This window comes from Neomonachus schauinslandi, chromosome 13 (genome assembly GCF_002201575.2).
Source record: "Neomonachus schauinslandi chromosome 13, ASM220157v2, whole genome shotgun sequence".
Taxonomy (NCBI): Eukaryota; Metazoa; Chordata; class Mammalia; order Carnivora; family Phocidae; genus Neomonachus; species Neomonachus schauinslandi.
The window spans coordinates 92,626,118-92,643,685 of NC_058415.1; the positions used below are offsets into that span (position 1 = coordinate 92,626,118).

The 17,568-nt window shown below is 57.4% G+C and overlaps 2 protein-coding genes across 2 annotated transcripts; both read right to left on the reverse strand.

Annotated features, from left to right (window-relative positions):
- Nucleotides 1-1,731: 1,731 nt before the first annotated feature.
- LCN10 (lipocalin 10) lies at nt 1,732-5,263 on the reverse strand. Its single transcript, XM_021691059.1, has 6 exons — nt 5,153-5,263; nt 4,354-4,493; nt 3,933-4,015; nt 3,543-3,677; nt 2,304-2,402; nt 1,732-1,814 (listed from the first exon to the last, which is right to left on the reverse strand). Exons 1-6 carry the CDS (start codon nt 5,261-5,263, stop codon nt 1,732-1,734), a joined length of 651 nt encoding a protein of 216 aa, XP_021546734.1.
- An 870-nt stretch (nt 5,264-6,133) lies between these two features.
- Nucleotides 6,134-10,700, reverse strand: LCN6 (lipocalin 6). The gene is made up of 6 exons (XM_021691060.1): nt 10,611-10,700; nt 10,262-10,401; nt 7,259-7,329; nt 6,688-6,798; nt 6,394-6,495; nt 6,134-6,159 (listed from the first exon to the last, which is right to left on the reverse strand). The coding sequence occupies exons 1-6, from the start codon at nt 10,698-10,700 to the stop codon at nt 6,134-6,136; spliced, it is 540 nt and encodes a 179-aa protein (XP_021546735.1).
- Between the last annotated feature and the right edge of the window lie 6,868 nt (nt 10,701-17,568).

Sequence of the window (17,568 nt, forward strand, 5' to 3'; positions counted from 1 at the left end):
ATAAGGAACTATCTAGGAAGAGCCTGTGGCCTCAGGAACTGTGGTGAGGTTTCTGGCAGCTGGAATAATGAGGCTTGTCTACACAGAAACCCACAGTGTTTCAAAGAGCAGAGCTCCGAAGGGCCTCCGGGGCGTGCTCTGTGCGGACAGGCCTGCCCCCCAGCACCTTCCCCACAAGCATGGAGAGGAAGGGGGTCTTAGTGGGCAGAGCCAGGGAACAATGGGCCGGGAGCCACTCACGTCCTGGAGGAACGGGGTTCCTGTGCTGCCTCTGGCAGACCCTGAGCTGCTGTGGGTGTGGCCACTCCGGGCCTGGCTCTCTCTTCCCCCACGGATGCTGAGCACATGGGGATCCCGCTAGGCCTCATGTCGTGTGGTCTCGAGGGGCCTCTGTGGTTGCAAGACCCCGGATTCGATCCTACTGCCCCCCATTAGAGGGGATGTGGGGCTCTGGGGTGGGGCACAGGGTGAGGACACCTGGCCTGACGCCCGGGGCAGAGCACGGTGCTGCTGCAGACGGGGTTCGGGGGCTGGACTGGCCATGTCTTCCTGCGCCTGCGCCCTTGGCCGGGAACATGCATCTCGCAGGCCCTTCTGCACTTTGCGTTTGGCCCCTTGACGCGCTTCACTTAGCCGCTGAAGCAAAAACGCAGGCCTGTGCTGAGCCTGCTGTGGCCTCGGCGTGGCCGTGAGACAAGCAGGACGTGGCCACCCTCGGTGGGAGGGGGACAATGGCAGCAGAGCCAGCCCGAGCCAGTCACCGCCAGCCACCCCCCAATGCGGGCGCAAGCTGCGGAGACCCCCACCACCCAGCAGGGCCGGCCTGCACCACCTGACCCCACGCTGCCCCGGACGGGAAAGCTAAGTAAATTCGTGTCGGTTCGTAGCGCAGAGATGCTGTGGGTGGTCTTTACGTGGCAGTAGCTGACTGATGCCATCCTACTGTGTTCCCCTTGGGTGGCCCTAACCGCAACAGCAAATTCCATCACCAAATACATCCTGGTGACTCCACGTGTCCGGCTCCCACGTCTCTCTGTCCTCTGAACTCCAGCCCCCCACATGGCCTCTCCGTTTGGGGGTTCTGGGCTCCAAGCTCAGCCCCCGAGCCTGCCCGGGGCTCCCTCTCCTATGACTGAACCTTCCTCCACGGGCTGTCCTCTGAACTCCAGCCCCCGACGTGGCCTCTCCATTTGGGGGTTCTGGGCTCCAAGCTCAGCCCCCGAGCCTGCCCGGGGCTCCCTCTCCTGTGACTGAACCTTCCTCCACGGGCTGTCCTCTGAACTCCAGCCCCCCACGTGGCCTCTCCGTTTGGGGGTTCTGGGCTCCAAGCTCAGCCCCCGAGCCTGCCCGGGGCTCCCTCTCCTATGACTGAACCTTCCTCCACAGCCTGTCCTCTCCTCTCCCCTCACACTTCCCTCCGCTGCCACCACTCTGGGGTTTTTCAAAAGCGGTTTCCTCTTCCGCAGAAGCCCACCCAACTTCCTTAACTACCTCTGTGCTTCAGCTCTCTTCCGAATGTCCCTTCCTCCGAGAAGCCCTCCCTGACCCCTCCTGCCCCACCCGGCGTGAGTCAGACCTGCCGTTGTTTTGTGCTCTCTCCAGACACATTTCCCCGAGTCCGCAGTCGTGTGCATGGGCGGCTGCGCTGGGGTGAGCCTGTCCTGGCATCAGATCTCTGAAACCGCATTTGCCAGTTTGCCTCTCCCCGGCAGCTAGCACGTGCCTGGCATGTCACAGGTGCTTAGAAATGTTGGGCGAATAAGTGAACGACTTCCTGAGGACGTCAGGGACCATGGGGGCTGGCGGCAGACGCGCTGTGGAGAAGGCATACAGCAAGGACGACATTGGACCAGCCGTGGTCTATTTCCCAGCAGAGAAGCACGGCAGCCTCTTTCCGCCATGTAATCTGGAGGGCATGAGCAGAATGGGCCCGGCCGGGCATCCCCCTGCCTGGTCAGTGCCTGCCCTCCTACCCCCTTCCTACCCCCATCCCTCCATGATCATAAAGGATCCCTCTTGGGCTACAGCCATGGCCCTGGACTTCACCCCAGCAGTGGCCTGGGGTCATCAAACGCGTCTCAATAGGCTGTTGGATGTGAGGACCTGCAGTCTTGAGCAATGTTCCCCGGGTCAAGGGGGACCGCGGGTGGCGCCCCGAGGGGACGGGTGGGTGGACGCTGGCTCTCAGGGCAGGATGGTGTGGGCACACGAGGCTGCGGGAGAGAGAGGCATCGAGCTCTAGGGGCCGGATGGGGCCGGGCGTGCTGTGGGCCTGCACAGAAGGGCACGTGGCCGTCTGTTACCGTCTTTCGGGAGAACAGTCACACCGTCTGCGAGCTCCAAAATCTCACATATGTCTACGAATTGTTTCATGCTCGGGAAGCTGGACGTGTTCTGCCTGCCTGCAGTTGGAAGCAGAATCACGAGGTCAGAGCCCCCAGCTCTGGCCGTCTGGGGCCGTACCCGAGCCCGCGGCCACCGCAGTGCCCTCCGAGCTGGCAGGACAGAGAAGCCAGGGTGCTGCCAAGGGAGGCGGCAGCGGGCAGGTGATGGGGAGTGTCCTTCTGTCCCCTCTGTGCTCCGAGGCAGGTGGGTGTCCCCGGTGCGGCCCAGAGGCAGGCACCACACAGGGCCACTTGGGGAGCCCTCTCTGCTCACAGGACCCCTCGGCCGGAGCCTGATGCCCCTCCCACTGCGCTCCTGGCCACGCCCTCCTCCACTGAGACCACAGGACCCCTCCGACCTCTCCGATGGGTGTCCCGCAGGCCTCGGTGCCCAGAAGTGGGTTTGTGCCCCCTTTCCCCACCCCCTCTCTGGACAGAAGCTCCCTGCCCGTCCTCCCTTCACCACCTCCCCCTGCTCCCCCGATCCTGCCCTCAGCCCGGGGGGTCCCCTGCCTCCGTGCAGACGGTCAGTCCCACTCCTGGCCTCTTGCCCTCTGGGCTCTGCCTGTGCACTGGCCTCCCCCACTCAGCCCCATGGCAGCCACTTCAGAGACCTGCCCACCTGGTCCCCCCGTCCGGGCGCCACGCTCCGCCTGCCCACCTGGCCACCCGTTTGCTGTGTGTGTCCCGGCCCTGTCCTCCTACTTGCCACTTCCTGCCAGCCTGCAGCGCAAGGGCCATGACAGGAACGGACTGCGTGTTCGTGTCCTCCCAAATTCATCCGTCAAAGCCCCAAAGGCATGGTGTGAGGTACTGGGGCCTTGGGAGGTGTGTGGGGTTAGCTGGGTGCTCACAATGGGATCAGTGCCCGTATAAGAAAGGAAGACACCAGAGCCCTCGCCCCGACACTTGACATAGTGAGAAGGCGGCCATCTGCAGTCCAGGAAGGGGGGCCTCCCCGGAACCCGCCAGGTCGGCGCGCTGAGCCGTGAGAATCAACGTCCATTGTGGGCATCCGTGGGGTCTGTGGCGCTCTGTCATGGAGCCCGAGCTGAGGCAGGGGCCTCCATACCTTCCCCTCTGAGCTTGTCATCCCTCCGTCCCCCACCTGACCTGCACCCCACACGCCCTCTCCCCAGATGTTGCCGCTGGACTCACTGAAGAGCAGCAGGGTCTTGGAGGTCCGGCCAGCCCGGCCCAGGCGCACGTAGACCACGCCGTAGCTGTAGTCGGTGGACAGCACATGGAAGCCCTCTACCCCCTTCACTGGACCGGAAGAGAAGCGTGGGGCCGCTGGATCAGGCTTGCACAGCAGGGGCATGTGGAAAGGGCCAGGAGTCCCTCCCACACACCCAACCACCTTCCAGGCCTAGGCTGCAGGCCCTTGCATGCTTGTGGGCTCTGGCACCGTGGCCTGCCTGCCCGCCCCGTGGGCCGCTGTCCATCCCACCCACCCAGCCCTGGGACAGAGGAACGGCATCTCCCAGGTCTGTGGCCATGAAGCCGGGGACACGCCCACCCCCAGGTCTTTCTCTCCAGGCTCTGGGCCTTCATACGCACAAGTATTCCTGAACATCGCCTTTTTCCTATCTTTCCGCAGAATTAACGTGTGTGACTGGCACCCCTGTGACCTGGGGGGGCAAGGCGGGAGCCCTTTGTTGGCTCTAGTTTTCTGGAATTTTCCAGTTTGGAGCAGGGCCAGTCCCACAGCTTAAGGAAACACTCGGAACACCCACTCTCTGCCGAGTGCTCCCGTGTACGTGGTGGCCTCTCCCAAAATCAGGCCTTGAATTTTAGGGGCAGGACGGGGTTTGGGGCCGCAGAGATGGTCTGTTAGATTTGCAGATGATCGTGGGTCTGGCTCCCCGCGCCCCCGGATCCCTTTCCCCTCTTGACGGAGAGATGCCTGGGCTGTTTGTGGTCAGGTCTCCGTGAAGAGTGTGCTGGGCCCCCACCCCGGTCCACTCACCGGCTGAAGGCAAGGACCACCTTCAGCTGGCCCACTTTGTGGACCTCCACCATGGATGCCCCCAGCTTCCTCCTGTCTCTGCCTGGCAAGAATCTCCGGCCCTCAGAGGCGACAGCCAGAATGTACCAGAACCCTGAAAACTGTGGAGAGCGTGTTGGCGAAGCTGCCCATGCCAGGCTCCCAGCCGGGCCCCCAGGAACCCAGCGGACACTGACAACTGGCCTGAGGCCCGGCCCGGGTCCAGCACCAACAGGCCAGCACAGCCCCTGCGCAGGGCCCCGGCTGCCCCTCCGGGCCTTGGTGGGCAGGTGCCAGGCGGGCTGGGGCCCCGAGGGCTGGGCCGTGGGTACCGCGTGCTGGAATTCCCTTCCTGTGCAAGGCCTCCCCCTTCCTTCCAGCTCGACCCTCAGCCCCATCCCTCTGACTTCCTGCCACAAACCCACATTCCCAGGCAGTCAGTGCCCACGGCCACCCCCGCTAGAACCTTCCACCTGCCAGCCATCTCGCTGTTCCGGAACACGCTCTGCTCATTCAGCCTCTGCCCACCTAGCATCTCCAGTGCCCTGAGGATGCACCTGCCTGGGGCCCTCGGCCCTCCCCCCTCCTGTGTGGCCACCAGCTCCTCAGGGAGATGCCAGGGCCTGAAACTCCTTCCGCCCTCGAGGCCCTGCTCCCTGTTCCAGAATGGCCCTTTGGAGATTTTCAGGGAGTGATCTTCCAACCGCCCGCCACACACACTGCATCCCTGGCCCCGGTCGGCCTGGCTGTCTGGCTTGGGGACCGCAGGTGTGTGGCTCACCTTGTTCCAGTTGAGGTTGTGGGACTCCCTGGGTAGCTGTTCCTGTGGCCGGGACCCCATAGCCAGCATAAACGCCAAGACCAGCACGCACGTCAGCCTCCCTGGTCCCATTGTCACCCTCCTTCCTCGGCCGCCAGGGCACTGCGTTTAAATCTCCCCACCCACCTGACCCTGCCGTGCACGTCCAGCCAACCCGGAGCCTTGAGCCAGCCTGGGGTGGGCCAATGGGGAGGGAGAGGGGCTGTGGGGCACAGACAGACGGCCCAGGGGCTTGGCCTGGCAGGTGCTGCCTGAATTTGAAGGCCGTCGTGTGCCCCTGTGAGACCCCTGGGCCTGCCATCCTAGCCCCCCAGAAGAGAGGCAAGCAGCCGGGAGGCGTCCTTGTGAGTCCCTTCATGGGGATACTTGCCCGTGGGAAGCAGGACCACAGTGAAGACGGGGCTCAGACAGCACTAGCATGAAACCAGGGCTCTCTGTCCCGAGCGGGTGCTGACGGACAGGGCTGCTGGATGCGTGTGAGCGTGCCCTCCCGCCAGCCCAGGGACTGTGGTGACCTCTGCTTGAGGAGCAGCTGCCCCCAGCCCAGCCCCCACTCCAGAGCCAAGACCCGCGTCCACGTGTCCCCCAGCCAGACTGGTTCTGTGCCGTATGGCCCAGCCCTCCGTGAGCCCCACACCCACTCCCCTCCCTGCACCGACGGGAGCCCCAAGAGGGCAGCGCCCGCCTGGCATTGCCGTCCGCCCTCGGCACACAGGTGAGAGCCATCTGCAGGGCTTTGTGGGATCGCTTTATTTGGAACTGCAGGGTGAGTCCTGAGAGCAGCCTGCCCTGGAGGTCAACACATTCACTGAAAACCAAGAAGAGCGTTGGGGGACCCCAGGTTCACTGCGAGGGGTGTCTGCCCCGGCCCCGGCCCCAGCCCTTCACGGGGCAGGGCTCTGGGGTGTAGGACCTGGGGTGATGCTCGGGAAGGCAGCTTACCTAGAAAGCCTTGTGAGCACAGGTGGCTGGGGGGGGAAGAGGAGTTGTGAGGGTGGGCACCCGGGACACACCGCGGCCACCCCGCTCTGCCCATGGCCTCGCCTGAGACGGGGCCGGCCCTGCAGGCCTGGCTTTGGGCAGGAGCAGGTGACTCCATGTAGAGCTCCCCACCCCCGCCCTACCTGACTCCCTGAGGCCCAGAGGGACCCCGAGACCAGCAGAAGTCAGCCAGGGGCCCGTGGGCATCGGGTGACACTCACGGTCCGGCTGCAGTGTGGCCTGTTGCTGAGACAGGAAGCCCAGGCCCTTGCTCCACCTAGCAAAGAGGCGCAGGGCCTCCTGGCTGGCCAGCTCCGTCCGGCCTGCAGGGCAGGAGGGGAGCCCTCACCACGTGTGCCCCGTGCCCCAGCCACCCCTCCTGCAGGGAGCCGAAGGGCAGGGATGGCGCTCTGGGACCCTGGGGGCACGGGGCTCAGCACAGTCAGCAGGAGGATGCCCAGCGCGGCTGCCCCGCAGGGAGTTCGTGGGGCTGGCCCGTGGTCTCCACCACCTACTATACAGCTCCACGGTGTTGAACGCCTCGTCCTTGAACTCCAGCTGGGTGAACACAATGGCGTAGTCCCTGAAGTTGGTGCCCAGCACCCGGTAGTCCAGCACGCCCAGGGCTAGGAAATAGGTGCCCCCCCAGGGGGGAGCATCAGACCTCACGAGAGGCCCCCCCGGGAAGCTGAGCGCCCCCAAGCATTGTCCCCTGGTCCCCAGAGCCAGCACACAGAGGGCCTCAGGGATGGATGGCCGGCGAGTGCCTGTCCCAGCTCATGCCGGGGGGGGAACACTCCACCGATCATGTCCCCTCGGGGGCACCACCCCAGAGGGAGGCCCGGGGTCCCCGCGGGGCATGCCAGTGTGAGCCCCCTGTCTTCAAACCTCTGACAAAATGAGTCCTTTCACTTCCTAGTGGAAGTCTCGGGGATGGGCCCGCTCCCCTTCCCACGGCACTGGCCAGGCGGCAGGGGACGCCAGCCCAGGCTGCCGGTGGCGGAACCCACTGGGGATGGCCCGGAAAGCCAGCCCATCCCCCACCGCCCCGCGCCCCGCATGAGACCGCGGAGGCCGTCGCCTTACAGGGGTTCTCAAACACCCATCCAGAGCTCTGTCTCAGCAGCTCCACCACGTTCACGTCACACCTCTCCAGCCTGGAAGAAAGACCGTCCGTCCTCAGCTCAGGGTCCGGACTCAGGCCCAGAAGAGACAGGGTCCTACCAGCTACACCTGGCCAGCCACCAGCGTGCCACACCGGGGATCCTGGCTGCCGCTGACGGCCCCTGTTGCCCGGAAGCCTTGCTCTCCAGCGAATCCAACCTGGCCTGGGAATGAGCAGGCATGAGAGCCCTGCAAAGTGCAAATTGGCTTCCTTCCACCTCCCAAGAGGCCTCCCGTGCTGGAAGCCACATGACGGGCACAAAAGGAGCCTCTGACAAACACAGGGTCGTCTGCAATTTTGGGTAGGCACTCAACATCCAAAGGGGCCGACGTCCCCTAAGCGGTCAGTCCATAAAGTGAACAAACAACAGAAATGCAGTGGTCTTTGCTCACTAAGATGAGCTCATGGCTGGGAAATTCCAGAAGGGAGAACAACAAGCAAGAGCCATCCAGTAAACTGAGGCAGTGGGGCACAAAGCTGCAACAGGTGAAACAACGGGGTTTGGAAAATCAGAAGACTGATCAAAGGAATGAATGCAAAGTCCAGAAACAGGGGCGCCTGGGTGGCTCCCTCCATCAAGCGTCCAACTCTTGGTTTCGGCTCAGGTTGTGATCTCGTGGTCATGAGACTGAGTCGGGCTCCGCGCTCAGCACAGACTCTGCTTGAGATTCTCGCCCCCCCTCTGCCCCTCCCGCTCGTGCTCTCTCACTCTCTCGAGAATAAATAAATAAATCCTAAAAAAAAAAAAAGCCCAAAAATAAAGCAAAATGGGAACATGGGAATTTAGCACGTGACAAAGTCAGCCTGAGTCCGTGGAGGACAGAGGGGCAATTCGATAAATGATGTTAGAAATTGGGTAGTAATCTAGAAAAAACCAAGTTGTTTCTCCTTTTTTCCCAGGGTCAAATCCCAAATGCAGCAAAGATGCCAGAAGCACCAGGGAGTTGGAAGCCATTTCCTAACTGACGGTGTCACAAAAGCCCAGAGCCCCACAAAGAGAAAGCTGGTGTGCATCTCCACAAAAATGGAAAGAAATCCTTCATGTATGTAAAAAAAAAAAAAAAAAGTCCTCCTCAATGTTATAAGAAAAATGACAAACTGGGAAATATATTTGCAACTGGTTTCTGTCACAGACAAGCACCTAATATCCCTAATCCTTAAGGGTTTTTACAAACCAGGAAAAACACACCTCAGAGAAAAACATGCCAAAGATGTGACCAGGCAGCGCGTTGGGCAGGAAGCATGTACGCCGCGAAGCTTCGGTCGTTAGAAGGGGCGCGTAGAAGCTGAAGGGGGCCATCTGTTGCCCATCAGATGATGGAGAACCGAGAGCACAGGAATGCCGAGCGCGGGCACTGGTTTAGGGGACCGGGCACGTGTGACACGGAGCCAGGCAGCTCCCAGGGACTGATCCTTCAGGGGACCCCTTAGAGGCGAAGGCACCAGGGCCCACGCCCCAGAGGGTGTTTCCAGTTGCCGAAGATTGGAGAGCACTGTCTGTCGAGCAGCAGAACCCGGCAGAAGGCCTGTGGAGTGTCACACAGCGATCAAAAAGAGCAGAGCGCCCCGGTAAATGTGAAAGGGATCCCCCAGCAGGGCGCACACCCAGGAGAACCGAAGGGAGACTTGCACACCCATGTTCATGACAGCGCCATTGACAAAACCAAACGGTGGAAGCAACCACGTGGCCTGTCCACACCATGGAACATAATTTAGCCTTAAAAAGGAAGGAAATCCGGACACATGCTACAACGCGGATGAACGTGGAGGACATGGTGCCGAGTGAGATCAGCCCGGCGCGGAGGGACCAATCCCGAAGGATCCACTCCCAGGAGGCCCCAGAGGAGTCGGACCCACAGAAATAGGGGCGGGGGAAGGGAGGGGTCCGTGTTCAATGGGGACGGATGGAGGGGGACGGCTGCACAACAGTGTGAATGTGCTTGACGCCCCTGAGCTGTGCGCTTAAAAGTAGTGAAGACAGTAAATCTCTGCGCTGTGTTTATCTTCCTGCAACTTTTAAAAATGTCATAAAGACAAAAGAGAACAAACTTCAAAATGTTTTAAAAGAGAGCAGAACCTCTGTGGACTGATAGGGAACAACCCCCAGCGTGCCTGGGCAAATGACACACACGTGCTGGTGTGTGCCTGCCCACGCATCCCAAACATGGGTTACCCGCAGGGAGGAGATGGGCTGGCTGAGGCAGGAGGGGAAAGACCCCCACGGTACACTTGCGGGACCCTGATTTTTGAGCCATGCGAATGTATTTCCTGTCCAAAGGCCAACAAATGCAATTTAATTACACAACAAAACGTGAGAGGCCCCCTTGCCTCTCCTCTAAGCCCTGGTCTGAATGTGTGTCTTCAGGCGGGGCCTCAGCACAATCCACCTTTCCAAATCAGGGTCTGGCCCAGGTCCCCGGACAGAGATGCACCTTGACACTGGCACCAGGAGAGGCTGCTGACCAGTCACTCCGATGAGCAGATGCCAAAAATGGGGTCTGAGCCCTGTGGCATCCCCGTGGCTTCTCTGGCCTCCGTGGCTTTGCAGAGGGCCCAAGGCCCTCCAGAGGCCCAGCTTCTGTATCTGGATGTCTGATTCCACCAGCTTCACCCGGACGACCCAGCCACGTGGCTTTGGGGCCAACACCATGGCCCGTGGGTCCAAGCTCGCCCAACACCGTGGAGCTGCCATCCTACCCCAGACCTCCTCTGCCCTTGCTTGTCCCAAGGCCAGGCCTGGCCCAGGTACACCCGGGCCCCACATCTCCTGCAGGCAGATGCAAGAATGGGAGGGAGGGTACCTGGGGTCCCCCAAGAACCTGTGGCTCTTCAGCCCAGGGCATGACCCACTTCAAGCGGTAGCTCGAGAGGCCTCTCCCACCCCGGCGAGTCCCACCCAGACGCAGGGCACACAGCTCACTCACCTGTGCCTGGAGGACAGCATTTTCAGGTTGTTTTCTGGAGTAAGGGTCACCATGACGCCCTCGATGTTCTTCGTGGCCTTCTCCAGCGCAAAGCCCTTCTCACCTGAGGCCACGGCAAGAACATACCAGGACCCCAGCAGCTGGTGGAGGAGGAGCAGGTGAGGGGGGCCAGTCCCTCCAGCCCTTGGAGGCGTCCTCTCTCTATCTGGGAGCCCAGGGCCCCTTCCTCAGGCTAGCCCATCCCCCCATAGCCAGTGCCGGTCTGGGTTGGCTCTGGGAGGGTAACCCAGAGGCTGTGTGGCCCCACAGGAGGGGCCTGGGCCCCTAGGACCAACAGGAGGGCTGTTACCTGCTTAGGGTCCAGCCTCCCCAGCCACACTGCCTGGGTCCTAGGCACTGAGAGCAGAGCCAGCAGGACAGCCCGCAGGACAGCCCGCATCCTCCCAGAGATCCGCACACCAGCACACATGCCTCGGGGCCAGGGGTGTGCAGTACCTCCAGCCCCTGAAAACCCATTTATATGTCTCTGAATGGGTCACTGTGGGCGGCCACTAACCACCAGGACACCATCCTGGCCTCTCTCTTTGCAACGTGGGGAAATTACCCAAGGGCAGGTGGCATTATTATTCAGTGGTAGCCTCTGTGCTCTGCCCAGATGTGCTAGAGAATGGGGAGTGGGCCCCTGGGGAATATGTGCCAAGCACACACAAAACGTTCTTTGTCAACACTGCCATGCCAATCCCTGCTTCTGTATGCTTCCTTCCACTGGAAGCTTCCAGAATGAGCATCCTAATCCCAGTCACACCACCTCCACTCCTCCCTGGGGATTCAACACTCTTGAGCCTTGCTCAGTCTGGGAAAGCCAGAAACCCTGCTCCTTAACCCTGGCTGGCAGTAGGCCAAGGCCAAGTCCGAGGGGAGGCACAAACAGTGCTTCCAGAAGCTGAAGGTTGGATCTTTTGTTTCAGTCATTAAAAATAAAAAAAATAGAAACCGAAAATTTTTAAAAAGTTCCTACCCCCTCCTGGCTTACCCATTATTCTGCTCTGTTGGTCTTGGCCCCTGCCCCCACCCACAGTCAGCACCAGCCTGGAATGTCCTGTTCCTTCTGGCACTCCACTCCACCCATCTGAACTTATCCACTCTCTGGCCCACCTTGGCCTTGCTGCCTCCCACCTCTGCACTCCATGACCCTGGCCAGACGCCCCAGGAGCTGCACATCCCCCAACATCCCATGGGAGCTCTGTATGGGCCCGGCTTCTCACCCCTGGATCATCTGAGCCCCTACCTGGGAGCAGAGGACAGAGGGCTTGGTAGGATCTGTCTGAGCCCCTAAAATCCAAGGGGAGGTGGCTAGGAAGATCCTTCACTGGGAGGTTGGAGGGAGTGGTGGTGTAGTTCAGACTACACTTCCAGACCCCTTTGCTGGCTGGCTTCCAGGGGTTCTATCAACACAAAAACAAGGAAGATTTGGAGGGTGGAGGAAAGATGAAGCCATTTGTCTTGCCAGGCCTTTCTAAGGAGGGACCTTTGTTAGGCCACCACTCCAGCCCCTGCTTGGGGGATCGGTTTACTGGTGAACAAAAGTAAACCAGCCCTTGTACAAATGTGCAGCTAAACTTTGCACTACCCCAGGGCCTGGGGAGTCTCAGGCCTTGAACACGGATTAGGGTGTCCCATGATTACCAGCTTCCCCAATGCCTGGCAGAAGATGAAATACAAGGACAAAAATATCACCCTACTCTTCAAATTAATCCTGTTCATCATTTGACACAACATTTGAGGACACTGAGATGAAAGAAGAGAAACACAGCAGAAGAAAGAGGTAATAGAAGTAGACCCAAAAATGCTCCCTGCATTGGAATTACATGACAGGCTCTCCTAGTCCACTTGGACTGATATCACAAAAAACCACACACTGGGGGCTTATAAACAACAGACATTTATTTCTCAGTTCTGGAGGCTAAAAGTTCCAGTCAGAGTGCTAGGAAGGTCAAGGAGGACCTCTTGTGGGTCACAGACCTCTCACAGTGTCCTCATGGTGGAAGGGGTAGGGGAGTTTTGTGGGGTCTCTTTCATAAGGGCACTGATTCCATTCAAGTGGCTCCACCCTCATGACCTAGTCACCTTCCAAAGGCCCACTTCCCAATGCCATCATATTGGGGGCTAGGACGTCAACATGAATATTGGGGGTAGACACACATATCAGGACCACATAGATTGTGAAAACAGCTATGATCACCTTGCTTAACAAGATGAGAGCCACATTTGAAATTATATTGTATTTTCGTAATTCTCATAATACAGCTGGAAACCATAAAAAGTCGTACAGATATAAGACATCTGTGTAACCCAAAATAATCTTACAGATTGCAGATTTGGGGAAAAGTATATACAGTAGGCTCTCATGAGCCAAAATGAGCAGGTTGTACTACAAAGGAGACATCTTAAATTCTGGGAAAAAATAGATTTTTGTAAATAAATCAGGACAACTAGATATCCATTTAGAAGAAGATTAAAATGAAGCATATTCACCTCATGCATGAGAATAAACATCAAATGGATCAGAGATCTAAATGCTAAACATGGAAATGGAACCATATGAGTAATAAAAGAAATCATTGGTGAGTTTCTCTATGATGTGGATGTAGGGAAATGCTTTCTAATTGTATCAGATTTCACTCCTGAAGGCGGGACCATTAGGAGGCATATATATTCCCAAATAAGGGGTTTGTGGCAGGAGGTTGACCTCACATCACTGTAGGAGCTCATTTCACAGGCCCTGTAAGGCTTTTGTCTTCTGGGAATTCTGGGCAATGTCATGCAGCCCAGGCAAATCAAGCCGCTACAAACCCATAGGCCACACTAACTATGCATAAAATCCAGATGTAATAAAAGAAAGTACTGATAAATAACTTGACTATATTTTTAAACTTTTTTTATAGCAAAAATAAAGCCATAAACAAAGTCAAAAGATGAGTGACAAGTCTGGAGAAAATATTTCCAACATATATCACATGCAAGGGCTAATAACCATACTCCATAAGAAACTTTTAGAAATTAAAGAAGAAAAGGGCTGAAAACCCATCAGAAAAAATGGACAAATGACATAACCAGATAATTCACACGAAAAAGTTAAAATGACCCCTAAACATATGAAAAGATGTTTGTTATGAATTGCATTCCACAACCCCCCCCACCAATTTCTGTGCTGAAGTCCTGACCCCTGAACATCAGAATATGACTCTGTTTGGACATGGAGGCTTTAAAGAGTTAATTAAGTCAAAATGAGATTGTTCAGGTTAAACGTACCTGGGGTCCTTATCAGAAGAGATTAAGGTACACACACACACACACACACACACACGGGCGACCATGTGGGGACGTGGGGAAAAGACGGCTATCTATGCACCAGGGAGAAAGGCCTTGGGAGGAACTGGCCCTGCCACGCCTGGAGCTGACCCCAGCCTCCAGAGCGGGGAGAGAACACACCTCTGATGTTTAAGTCTGTGGTGCTTTGTAATGGCAGCCCTGGTGAATGGACACAGTGTTCATTTTCATTCACAATAAGAAAAATGCAAATTAAAACAATGCAGAGATGCCATTTATCGCCTATCATACTGCCAAAAATTGCAGAGCTTAGCCACACCACCCACACTTTGGCTACACGAGCATGCCCATGCACTGCCTGTCAGACTGCAAATGGTACAATCATTATAAAGGGGAATGTGGCAACATCTAACAAAACTTAACTACATGCCCGTTTGTCTTTTGTTCTAGAAATCCCACTCACAGGAATCTATCCTAAGGAAGTACCTGAGACAATACAAATGATAGATACACACAGTGGTTACTCAGTAAAGCATTGTTTGTGATTGAAAACTGTTGGAAGTCGGCTAGGTGCCCACACCCAGGAGACTGTTTGAATCACAGATGGTACACCCACAAACAGTCCTATGCAACTATAAAAAATAACCCGAAGGTCTCTATGAACCAACATGGAGTGAGTGATACGACATGCAGGTGTATTGTAAAGTGGAAAAAGCCAAGTGCCAAAGGGCATGTGAAGTACACAGCCTTCTAGATGAGACAGAAAGGATGATAAGAAAACTCATGTTGTCTGCTTATTTCTGCAAGAAGAAACACAGGAAGGATAAATCGGAGTCTAAAGAGCTTAATCGCCCACAGGGGTAGGCTGGGGAGGAACTTAGACCCCCTCCCCACAGCATATCTTCTTTTTTTTTTTTAAAGATTTTATTTATTTATTTGACAGAAAGAGAGAGAGCACCTTTTTTTTTTTTTTAAGATTTATTTATTTATTTTAGAAGAAGAGAGAGAGAGCAGGGGGAGGGGCAGAGGGACTGGGAGAGAGAATCTTCAGGCTGACTCTCTGCTGACCTCGGAGGAGCCCGGCACGGGGCTTGATCCCACGACCCTGAGATCGTGACCTGAGCCGAAATCAGGAGTCAGACGCTTAACTGACTGAGCCACCCAGGCTCCCCTGAGCATACCTTCTTTGTGTAGCTTTGACCTTGGGATCATGGTAATCTACTGCACTTAATAATAAATGAATGGAATACAACTGTATTATAAGCGAATGATATAACCACCGGAAGGAGGGCAACGGAATCAGCCCTGAGAAACTTTGGATGGAGTATTTTTTCTATATATTCTCAGGCTAAAGAGTAAAGGAGCCCTAAGCAAATGCTGAGTTCTGGTCGTTTTGAGGCTTGCTCTCTGCAGTGGTTTGGGTGAGCAACTCTAGAACTGTTTTCCGTGCGCTCGGGGGCGGGTCAGAGGAGAATGGTTCTCCCAGGGTTGGGAAGGCATGGGGAAAGGGGGGATCTCTCTGCTGAAAAGGTTCAACACCATTCTGTCCCAGTGAGAAGCAAAGCTGAGTGCACCTGGCCCTCAGACCTTGGTTCCTCAGTACTGTTCTCTACAAAAAGGAACCAGGCTCCTTGGAGAGACTATTCCAAGGTTGAGTCACAGGAAGCATAAGAGGAACTTGGGTTGATTCTGGTCCCAGAGAGTAAACATGTGTTTGAGGAATCAGAGGAACATGTCAAAAATACTCAGGGGCCATCCTGAAGGAGCCCCCACTGGACAAATCTGCACGGGTTTGCGTATCAAGATAAAAGACCGCAATACGTGATAATTTATGGAAGGAAGGAGGGCTGCCCAAGTCCGTACTGACAGACAAGACACACGTGGAGGAGAAGCGAAGACTCGAGGTCCCCGGAGGATGCTGGCCAGCTGCACTGAGCCACGCTCTCCCAGTTTCCCAGCCCTCCTGAGCTCCCTGCGGACCTGCGTGGGCATCACCCACGATGTCCCTCAGCCTGAGGACCATGCTAACATTTACTTTTTGTACTGCACATGTGCTAGGGACGAACTCTCTGCACTTCGATCTGTGTAAACATAGCTTCATTTCCTGCAATTCCGAGTTGTTTGGGAGATGTGCCTCCGCGCCTGGCCTCTGCTGCTGAAGCGCCCTTTCCCCCAGCTCCGTTCACCTAGTCTGCAAACCGCGGGAGTGCCTCACACCGCGATGTCCCTGGGAGTGGCGCACCTGTCCCGCATAGGCTTCCCTGAGCCTCAGGGATGTGTTTCGTAGAGTTGGGCATATTTTGGCCTCTATTTCTTCAAATATTTTTCTGCCCCATTTTCTCTGCCTTCTCTTGCTGGGACGAGTCTACATGCCCGACCTCGCCCCCGCCCCAGTCATTCTCTGCTCTGTTCCTTGGCTCCGATGATCTGCGTTGATTTGTCCAGTGCCCGGCCACCTGCCGTCTGCTAAGCCCGTCCAGGAAAGCCCGGGGCCCGGCGACCCCGAGTGGCATCAGTGTTCCGGCCTGGCTCTCCACACAGTCTCCGGCTCCAAGGGCCCATCTCTTCCCACGTTAGTTCTCTGTGCATTAGCTGACTGTTTAATTCTGCCATTTCAGAACGAGCTAGCTCCCGGAGCCTGCCTTCCTTTTGTCCTTGAACTTACTTATGAGGGCAGCGCTGGGCCAGTGTGTTCGAAACCCGCCTGCAGGCCTTCTGGGGACCTCCTCCTAGTCTCCCACCCCCCTTGTTTCCTCGAGCGTCCAGCGGCCTGTGTGCTCACACTGCCTTGCAGAGGCCCTGGATGCCCTTGTTGCCCTCTGAGTGGTGTGGGCTTTTGTCGGGGACAGAACTGCATCCCCAGAAATGCTACTGTTGAAGCCGTAGTCACCACTGCAGCTGTGTCTGGAGCTGGGGCCTCTTAGGCGGTGACGGTGACGGGGTGCGGGGCGCTCGTGCCGGTGGGACCGTATCTGCTAGGACTGGCGCCCTTCTAAGAGGCGGGGAGCCCCAGTGATGTCTCCCGGTGCGCAGAGTGGAGGCCACAGGCAGGCACCGTGGGAAGCCCACCAGCTCCAGGCCAGGAAGTGGGGTCTCACCAGAGACCAACCCTGTCAGCACCCTGACCTAGGGCGTCCAGCTTCAGAAGTGTGAGAAATAAACCCCCGATGTCCCGGGGCCACCCGCGGCCCGCCGTACTCTGGGACGGCTGCCCGAGCCGATGGAGGTGACTCCGTCACCTTGCAGGCAGGTCACCTTGTGCTCCTTGCAAGCTTTGGCTGGACAGATCCGTGGAAAATCCAAATTGTCCCCAGGCACCCCTAATCTGTCAGAATGCAGCTTCCAAACATCCCTCCTGTGGGTCTTTGGGAACTTGGCTCAGGAATCGGTCCGGCAAGTCCCAGGCAGGCCCCACCCTCGGGGCAGGCCTCGCTCCTGGCTGGATGGCTGAGTGTCACTGGGGTTTCTCTGCTCTGGCTGGGCCGGTGCTGCCAGTCCCCCAGCGCTGGTGGGCCTCGGGGACCCCTCTCCTGCCTCACCCGCGGGGCAGCTGCTCCCCAGAAGCCTTGGTCGTCCCGGGCTGTGCTCAGAGCCATGGAGCTGACACCCGCCCCAATTTCCCTGCCCTGACCAGGCCACCCTGGATGCCCTCTGGTCTCAGCCGCAGGTGATGGAAGAAAATGTGGTGATCAGACAGTCAGTGCAGATCATGGAGTGACAGAGTTCATGATGGGGACCCAGACACTGAAGAGGTTGGACCACCCATGCAAGGTGGGTGGGAGGAGACGAGCAGGGCGACAGAACAGCCATGACTGGAGGGCCCTGGCCACAATGCCCATGGGATTTGACTTTGGGGCAGGAGGGAGCCATGGAAGAATGTAAGCAGAAATGCAGCATGGTCCCCTTTCATCTGAGAGATCTAACCTGCTGCTCTGCTCAAGGGCAGCAGGCCTGGGGCCGCTCAGGCTCTCGGGGAG

What these genes read in the sequence shown, in the direction of transcription:
- LCN10 (XM_021691059.1), bottom strand. Translation starts at nt 5,263, where the DNA reads ATGGGACCAGGGAGGCTGACGTGCGTGCTGGTCTTGGCGTTTATGCTG. An exon ending in ACAACCTCAACTGGAACAAG is followed by an intron (nt 4,494 to 5,152) that starts GTGAGCCACACA and finishes CGCTCTCCACAG; the next exon opens with TTTTCAGGGTTCTGGTACAT. An exon ending in CAAGACCCTGCTGCTCTTCA is followed by an intron (nt 2,403 to 3,542) that starts GTGAGTCCAGCG and finishes TTCCAACTGCAG; the next exon opens with GCAGGCAGAACACGTCCAGC.
- LCN6 (XM_021691060.1), bottom strand. Translation starts at nt 10,700, where the DNA reads ATGCGGGCTGTCCTGCGGGCTGTCCTGCTGGCTCTGCTCTCAGTGCCT. An exon ending in ATGCTGTCCTCCAGGCACAG is followed by an intron (nt 7,330 to 10,261) that starts GTGAGTGAGCTG and finishes TCTTTCTTCCAG; the next exon opens with GCTGGAGAGGTGTGACGTGA. An exon ending in GGCCACACTGCAGCCGGACC is followed by an intron (nt 6,160 to 6,393) that starts GTGAGTGTCACC and finishes TTCCCCCCCCAG; the next exon opens with CCACCTGTGCTCACAAGGCT.